This window comes from Lipotes vexillifer, unplaced genomic scaffold (genome assembly GCF_000442215.2).
Source record: "Lipotes vexillifer unplaced genomic scaffold, Lipotes_vexillifer_v1.1 scaffold147, whole genome shotgun sequence".
Taxonomy (NCBI): domain Eukaryota; kingdom Metazoa; phylum Chordata; class Mammalia; order Artiodactyla; family Lipotidae; genus Lipotes; species Lipotes vexillifer.
The window spans coordinates 1,188,985-1,197,709 of NW_006778796.1; the positions used below are offsets into that span (position 1 = coordinate 1,188,985).

At 38.4% G+C, this 8,725-nt stretch overlaps 1 protein-coding gene across 2 annotated transcripts in view; it reads left to right on the top strand.

Annotated features, from left to right (window-relative positions):
• The window catches only part of CD2AP (CD2 associated protein), a 108,226-nt gene that overhangs the window by 26,601 nt on the left and 72,900 nt on the right, over window positions 1-8,725 (top strand). For both annotated transcript variants that reach the window (XM_007451910.1, XM_007451909.1), the window contains exon 2: window positions 8,110-8,270. In XM_007451910.1, the coding sequence (XP_007451972.1) occupies window positions 8,110-8,270 (161 nt within the window). The remainder of the gene's footprint in view (window positions 1-8,109; window positions 8,271-8,725) is intronic.

Consider the following 8,725-nt stretch of genomic DNA (forward strand, 5'->3'; position numbering starts at 1 on the left):
ACTCGAATGGTATGAGGTTTCCTGAGTCATCCACATAACATTAAACTGGGCTACGGTGCTTGGGTGCAGTTATTTAGGGTCCTTTCCCAAAGTGTGCATGTAGATTCTCAGAGTTACCACCCTCGATAGTTTCTGAACTCCACTCTCAAATCCTAGAACGGCAAAGCTGCTGAAAGTGCTGCTTAGCCTCTGTCATGTCTTTAGAATCGGCAAATACTTTCCAGAGCGAAAGTAGCCCCAGTATCATAGTTACTTCTCTGGGTTCCAGTTCTCACTTCAGTTTCACCTGATAACATATATTTTTAGTAATTTAGTCTGTCTAAGAAGGTGATTTTTATATTGCGTCCAGCTTTTTTAGTTGTCTTCCTGTGAGGGTTGGTCCAAATTATCTAGTGTTCTTCTACTTTGAGTCTTTTTTGATGCCATATTTTAAAATCTTTATTACCCTGCAGATCACATAAATCCTGAAATATGATATGTGATTAATTTGGGTTGCTTTCTTCACACTATAAAAATAAACTGTTAAGTAGCTAAAGTAATTTAAATTTTACTTTCTCTTTCATTGGTAGTCACATTTGAAATGAAAGATGAATAATCCACAAACAAAATGTGTAATCTTAAATGATCAATTTCATAGAGAGTAGGTCAGGTAGAAAGAGCCATTAGTGATAGACAAGGGTCTGTATACCTTATACATCTTAGAGTGTTTTTCAGGATGTACACATTTTCTTTTTTTTTTTTTTCCCTCCCAAATGTTTTTCGTCAACATTTATTTCTTCACTTTAAGCAGGCACTTAAAAGTGAAGAGAATTAGTCAAACACAATTGTTTTAAATGGTGGAAGAGTTTTGTTTAGTTTGAAATATAAAAGTTTAATTTGCTTTGCAATGTACCAGTTTTCAATGAAAGAATGAGTTTTTTGAGTTTGCACAATATGGAGGGTGCTGATTCTTGGAATGATGGCCTGCATGCTAGTTTGTATAGCAAACTCATGAATTAAATGAGTTTTTATTAAACAGTTTTAACTTTTCTGTAAATACAATTGTTACGTACTGTCTAGTGAGCATCAGTGTTTTTAGTAACTTATTTTTACCCAATTATTATATGTTTAGTGTAGAAAAATGCCAAGGTGTGGGTGTTTATAAGAATGCTGTCATTTCTGACAACTGCAGATTTGGGGGGGTTCCCACGACTGCCCTCATGTTTGACAATTTGCTGGAAGGGCTTGCAGAACTCATTGAAAGCTGTTATACTCTTGGGTATGGTTTATTATAGTAAAAGGATACAGATTAAAATTGGCCAAGGGGGGCTTCCCTGGTGGTGCAGTGGTTGAGGGTCTGCCTGCCGATGCAGGGGACACGGGTTCATGCCCTGGTCCAGGAGGATCCCACATGCCGTGGTGCGGCTGGGCCCGTGAGCCATGGCCGCTGAGCCTGCGTGTCCAGAGCCTGTGCTCCGCAACAGGAGCGGCCACAACAGTGAGAGGCCCGCGTACTGCACATTGGCCAAGGGGAGAGAAGCATGAGACAGAGTCCAGGAAGGTTCCAGGTGTGATATCATTCTCTCTCTCTGAAGTCTTGAACAGCATTAACTCCTGGTGATGATGTATGACAACATGCAGAGTATTGCCAACCAGAGAAGCTCACTTGAGTCTTGGTGTCCAGAGTTTTATAGAGAAGATGTAGTTGACTGCCCATGTGACTGACTTTTAGTGTCTAGCCCTTCCAGAGGTAGAACAGATGCTACATGGTGTGAAGCCCCCAAGATAATGAATGACCTCGTTTGGTAAAGTCCTCAGGTAAACAGAGGTGCCTAAGGAACTTCAGAGTCCTTAAATAAACAAAAACACTCTTCCTAGAGATCAGGATGAGGCCAATTCCTAACCTCTCTTTTGGCTGAGATTAATTCTTTTTTGTTTTAAATATTGGAGTATAGTTGATTAACAGTGTTGTGTTAGTTTCAGATATACTGCAGAGTGATTCAGTATCCATTCTTTTTCAAATACTTATTTAGGTTATTACAGAATACGGAGCAGAGTTCCCTGCCTCTGTGCAGTGGTCCTTGTTGGTTATCTATTTTAAATATAGCAGTGTATACGTGTCGATCCCAAACTCCCAATCTACCCACCCCTTTTAATTCTTTACTAAAGATGGAAGAAAAGGAGATAACAAACAGCATCTTAGATCCCTTCAGGCATCCATTAACATTTTGGAATGTGACTCTTTATATTTTTCTATGCATATTTTTGTTTCTTCCTTTTTTACAAAAATACGTTGTTACTATACCTATGTTTTGTAACCTTTCTTATTTAACATTATATTGCAAGCCTAATTATGAATGTTTAAAAGGGCAAGAATTTAACCTTATTTACCATATGGTGTTTTCTTTAGGAGAAATAAATTATCTTTGACTCAGTAAACTTTTTAATTATAACACATAGAATCATGAGTTATAAACATTTGCAATAATATTGGACAAGCCACTTTAATACTTAGTGCTTTTATTAAAAAAATAAAATCTTATCCAAATAATATCTGCATATGCTATAAAAATAGAAAAGTATTAAAAGACTTATAATGAAAAAACAGCATTTCCTTGCCTCACTGTTCTCTACTTCTATTCCCATTCTTCAGAGGGAAACAACTTTGAACTATCTTATCTTTCAGTTTTAATTTTTTTGGCTTTTGTATTTCTAAATAACAAGTTTCCCAAGTTTCTGTAGCTGTTTTTTGATTTGATACTTTCATTTTTTAACTTTCTGATATGATAGGTAACGATTTAGCTTATTGTAATCTCACATCTGTTTTCCATTTATCTCAACATGGTTTTATTTCTCTCTTGGTTACCTTTCTAAATTCTGAGTATATAGTTATACTCTTATTTTTCTTTTCAGCAAGTAAGATAGTATTTCTGGACTTAGCACTTTGTATGGTGAAGATATTAGTACCTCTATCCTTCTCTTTATCAACCTCCCTAATCTTTACTTTATACTGTAATGTGAAGGCTTGTTAACATTTATATTTTCTTCTGTAACCATAATTTTAGTCTTTTTGTTTTGTTAGAGATTGATTTTCAATGTTAACTCAGAAACTAGTTATTATTTTTATTATGACCATGTAAATAGTTTTTACTGTGCAGCCAAGTAGTATATATGATGATTATATTCTCAACATTGTATAGCTCTTTGCCTTTCCAGGAGTTTGTAATCATCTTTAGTTTTTCCTCTCCTTATCTAGCTGTATTGTCTCTTTGAGTTCCAGATTCTTCAGGATAGTATAAAATTTCACAGTCTATCTCTCACTTCTTTTTGCCACCAAATACCTCCTAGAACTTTCTGTCTCTTGCTTAATCTAGACTGTTTGTTCCTTAGATTTGTTGCACAATTGCTATCTTAGAACTTTTCTCACTCTAAGCCTGGCTCCACTATTTCTTGAATTTTGTATCCTCCTCTGTTTTGGTTCTTACTGGATAACGTCATGTAATTGCATATGTAGGAGTTAATTTTCTTTGTCCTTGTCTGTGTGAAAATGTTATAACCTATACTGGTCTGTTGATTTGACTGAGTATGGAATTCATTTTCCTTCAGTACTTAAGTGGCTTTGCCTTTTTAATTTTTCTTCTTCTAGAATCTGGTATTGCCAATGAGAAGTCTCCTAATATGATTGTCATTCTTTTGTAGATGGGAACTCTCTCAGAGAGCTTTCTAGGATATGTTTATCTTTGTTGTGAAATTTCACCTAGATGTGAGTACTTACTTTTTTACTTGTTCATTGTACTGGACTCTCACAGACCTCTTTCTATTTGAAGATATGTTTCATATAACACTGGAATATTTTCTTGTATTATTTCATTGTCTATTCTCTATTTTTCTCTTTTTTCCCCCCCTAGAACTAACTGTTAATTGGATGTTGGATTGTCTGGATTGATCATCTGTGTCATATTTGCTTTCATATTTTCTTTATGTCTCTTTCCTTTACCTTTTTTTGTAAAGGTTTTTGGGTTTGTCTCCACCTCTGCAAAAAAAAAAAAAAAAAAGACATTTTGGAAGATGTATTTCCAAATGCTTTTTATTTTCTCATTTCTTTTTTCGTAGCATTCTGTTCTGATTTTATGAACTTTATTACATCTCTTGAAGATAAAAATGTGTACATGTTTAAATCCTTTATAATTTTTAAACATTAAGGTGTAGAAATGTTTAAAGTACAGTACAAAGAATTTTTACCTGACTTATGCCTTTCTTCTGAATATTTTAGTATTTTCTACAAGTCAGGATCTTCTGCTTAATCACAATTCAGTTATAAAATTTAAGAAGTTAACATTTATTTATGGTTTCTTACTTTATTCAGTGGGGTATATTCTATTACAGTCATTATTTACTTTGATGCTCAGATTGTCCTGATTTGGTGAGTAGGAGCCGTTCTGATATCACTTCTCTGTGTCCTTTGGCATCACCTTATCTTTTTTTGAGAACTTCTTTGCTTTCTGCCACAACACCATGTTTCAGGCTTATTTTGTACTTTTCCTGCCTTAGCCGTGGAATTGCCTATCTTCCCAAGGATTCCTGCTTCCTTTCAGTAGAAAATGGTTTTTATTTTTTTTTATTTTTATTTTTAAAAAATATTTATTTATTTATTTTTGGCTGTTGGGTCTTCGTTTCTGTGCGTGGGCTTTCTCTAGTTGCGGAGAGCAGGGGCCACTCTTCATCGTGGTGCGCGGGCCTCTCACTGTCATGGCCTCTCTTGTTGCGGAGCACAAGCTCCAGACGCGCAGGCTCAGTAGTTGTGGCTCAGAGGCGTAGTTGCTTCGCGGCATGTGGGATCTTCCCAGACCAGGGCTCGAACCCGTGTCTCCTGCATTGGCAGGCAGATTCTCAACCACTGCGCCACCAGGGAAGCCCGAAAATGGTTTTTAGAAGATCTCGGCATTAGGTTTGCTCATTGCCATTGGAATGTTGCGGTTTCAGGCCCTTTCAGTGGACAGAGCTTGTGTGTGGGGGGGGTGTGTATGGTGTGGGGGTGTGTTTTATATATATGTGAATGTCTATGTATTGAAAACCATGAGTTCATGATGATACTTCTCATTCCCGTTTAATATCACAGGATCAAATGAAGCCTTTTCCCTTTATATTTGTAACTCCCTTTCATAGAGAAACTTGGCTTCCATTATCCTTAATAGATTTACTTATTTGATTGATTCCCCTGGATGTAATCAGTCTTCCATCTCTGCTGTCACCCCACCCTTATATGGACACTCTTTTCTTCTGTGTGGGCTGTTAGCCCCCACTCTAGGTTGCCTCCACCCTCTGACATCTCTGCATGGAAATCTGGCCCTACCCCCAGCACCATTTGGCCTCTGATATTTCTCATTAAGCTGCCCATCAGGCTTGGATGCCCTCACCACTGTGATTGGGTGCTGGCACACCACATCATGTTGCCTCTGCATGAATGCCTTCCTCACCCTACCTTAGAGTTCTGATAGGCTGCACTAGGGGAGCCTCCATAGATGGACATCCTTCTCACCCTACTTTGGTTCTGATAGCATCACTACCACCCCTCCCCCAGCTTTGGATACCTTCTTTGCTCTTTTTGGCCCGTCTTCTCACGCCTTCTCAGACTCCTTCCCAACCTTGGCCTCCTCTCCCCGCACTATGCTTTTCTACACCTAATAACTTTAAGACTGAATAATTCTGGAAGGGGAGAGGTGGGTGTATATTTCATCCAAGAGTAATTTTTCAATTTATCATGGTCTTTCATGATTAACTATTGTGTACTATTCATATTTATGAATAAACAATAAATAAAAAGCCAATTGGGAACTCTGTTTATGTGGGTAGGACTTAAGTTTTATTTTAGAATTAGTAGGTTGGGAGCTGCCCATTGCTCTGGAGACCTCAAAATTCTGGAAATCAGTAGTCATTTTTCTAAGAAACCATCACTCATCCATAGTAGCTATACTAGTTTCCCCAAACTATTGTGTGTGTGTGTGTGTGTGTGTGTGTGTGTGTGTGTCTGAGATGAACCCTTTAGTTTTTTACCTGCGAAAAAAATACCTGCCTATAAAGCATTATTGTCTCAGGGTTATTGTGGTTGATAATGGGTGTCAGCTCTTCCATACAGATATTAATTTCCCTGGTTTCAGTTCTACATTTCCTATGAGCACTCCTTTTCTGAATTTCTAGCCTTTCTGGGGTTCTGGAGAGCAGTTTGATGTCTCAGTTATAGTTTCCTTAAGTTCTCTGGGCTTCTGGCTTTATCAGTTATGGATCCATTTTCACAAATTTAAAAAATTTCTCACTAGTTCCCTTCTCAGGTTAGGATGTTTTCAGCTGCAAATACAATCCCATCTAGAATTTATTTAAAAGTTAAGAAAAAAACTACTATAACAAGAAATCTAAAGGTATTGGAGATAGAGAGTTGGTTAACTTAGCAGTTTAATGAATCTAGCAAAGATCCAGGCCATTTTCATCTTTCTTCTCTTCTAATCAGATCTGCTGTTTTTCTTGTCTCAACTAGTTGTAGCAGTTTTGTTCATTACATTCTCACTGAAGAACATCCAGAGTCTGCAGGAGTACATTCCTTCCTTGTGTTTTGTTTATAAGGTCAAATGAAACCTTCCCAGAACCCCTGCTTACATTGTATTGGTCAGTCGATCCATCACATGTGTATTTGAAAACCAGTCTGTGTGTGTGTGTGTGTGTGTGTGTGTGTGTGAGAGAGAGAGAGAGAGAGAGAGAGAGAGAGAGAGAGGAAGAGAGAGAGGAAGAGAGAGAGAGGGAGAGAGAGGGCATATGAATGGAACTAACTGTAAATCAACTATCTTTAGACCTTTGCCTCTTTGACCAGCAGCATTAGGTATCCTGGGACCTACTCAGTGAGTCTACATTTAAGCAAGATTCCCAAGTCAACAGGATGACTTGATTGTACATTAGTGTTTGAGAAGTGCTGGTCTAGAATAGTTAAGATTTAACCCTCTAGGACTGAGAGAGAAGCCTCATTTGTAAAAGTACAGGGTCTCCATATACCTGAACAACATCATGGTTCAGTGAGAAAGGACGAAGGAAGAGGAGTCAGTGTGGGAATGGCTGTTGGTTTGGCAGCCAGCAGTGTCTGCCCATACTCCCTTTCCTTTTTTTTTTGGTTGTAGTGTGTGTGTGTGAGTGTTCTTTTTTCTTATCATTTTTATAGGAGGAAGAAAAGATGAATGGAGGTATGGCTAGTGAAAATGTTAATGCTATGTGTATATGATGTCCTATAACCTAAAATCTTATACTTAAAAGAGGTGAAATGGATCCTTAAGAGTCTTCATTTCAGGGTGTATTCATTTTCTACTGTTCTGTGAAAAATGTTGCCACAAACTTAGCAACTTAAAACAATATACATTTATTATCTCACAGTTTTTGTGATTCACCAGTCTGGGCATGGCTGAGTCCTTCACAAGGCTGCAGTCAGTGTATTGATCAGGGCTGGGTTCTCAGCTGGGGAAGGATCTGCTTCCAAGCTCATGTGGTTGTTGGCATCATTCAGTTCCCTGTGGGCTGTTGGACTGAGGGCCTCAGTTTTTTGCTGGCTGTCAGCCAGAGACCTCCTCAGATGCTTGCATGTGGCCCTCTCCATAGGCCAGCTCAATAAAGCATCTTGCATCTTCAGAGCCAGCAAGTGGCAGTTTCCTAGCAAGGTGGACGTTACAATCTTATGTAATCACATACAAATCCATCCTCTTTGTCATATTCTGTTGGTTAGAAGTCAGTCATAGGTCATGTCCACACTTAAGGAGAGAGAATTACATAAGGACATGAATATCAAGAGATGGGGATCATGGGAACCACCTTAGAGTTTGTCAAAAAGGATCTCTAGCTGACTGGAAAAGTAAGTGACAATGTAAATTGCATGTTGTGTTGAGGTTCCTGCTTAAAACTGGTACTGTGCATTATACTCAGGCAATCAAGAAGTTTGCTGATGTAGCCAAATATTTAAAACTGAGGTAAGCTTTGATGGTACCTTTGTAATATTAATTATCATTGCTAAACAGTTTCCTTAGTTTTAAGTTTATTAACATGGTTAATAGTATTTCATGAATTAAGCTTTAGATGTTTATTTCTTTTTTTTTTTAGTTGACTATATTGTGGAGTATGACTATGATGCTGTACATGATGATGAGTTAACTATTCGAGTTGGGGAAATCATCAGGAACGTGAGAAAACTACAGGAGGAAGGATGGCTAGAAGGAGAACTAAATGGGAGAAGAGGAATGTTTCCTGATAATTTTGTTAAGGTAAAAGCATTCTCAGTTAAATTCCTAGCTGTTGCTTCACAGATTCAATCATTCATTCATTCATTCATTTATCTATCTATCTATTTATTTATGGCTGTGTTGGGTCGTTGGGTCTTCGTTGCTGTGCACGGGCTTTCTCTAGTTGCAGCGAGCGGGGGCTACTCTTTATTGCGGTGCACGGGCTTCTCATTGTGGTGGCTTCTCTTGTTGCAGAGCACGGGCTCTAGGCGCAGGGGCTTCAGTAGTTGCAGCATGCAGGCTCAGTAGTTGTGGCTTGCAGACTGTAGAGCACAGGCTCAGTAGTTGTGGCGCAGGGGCTTAGTTGCTCCACGGCATGTGGGATCTTCCTGGACCAGGGCTCGAACCTGTGTCCCCCTCATTGGCAGGCAGATTCTTAACCACTGTGCCGCCAGGGAAGCCCAATGTTTGAGCTTTGAAGCAGCTTTTTTTTTTTT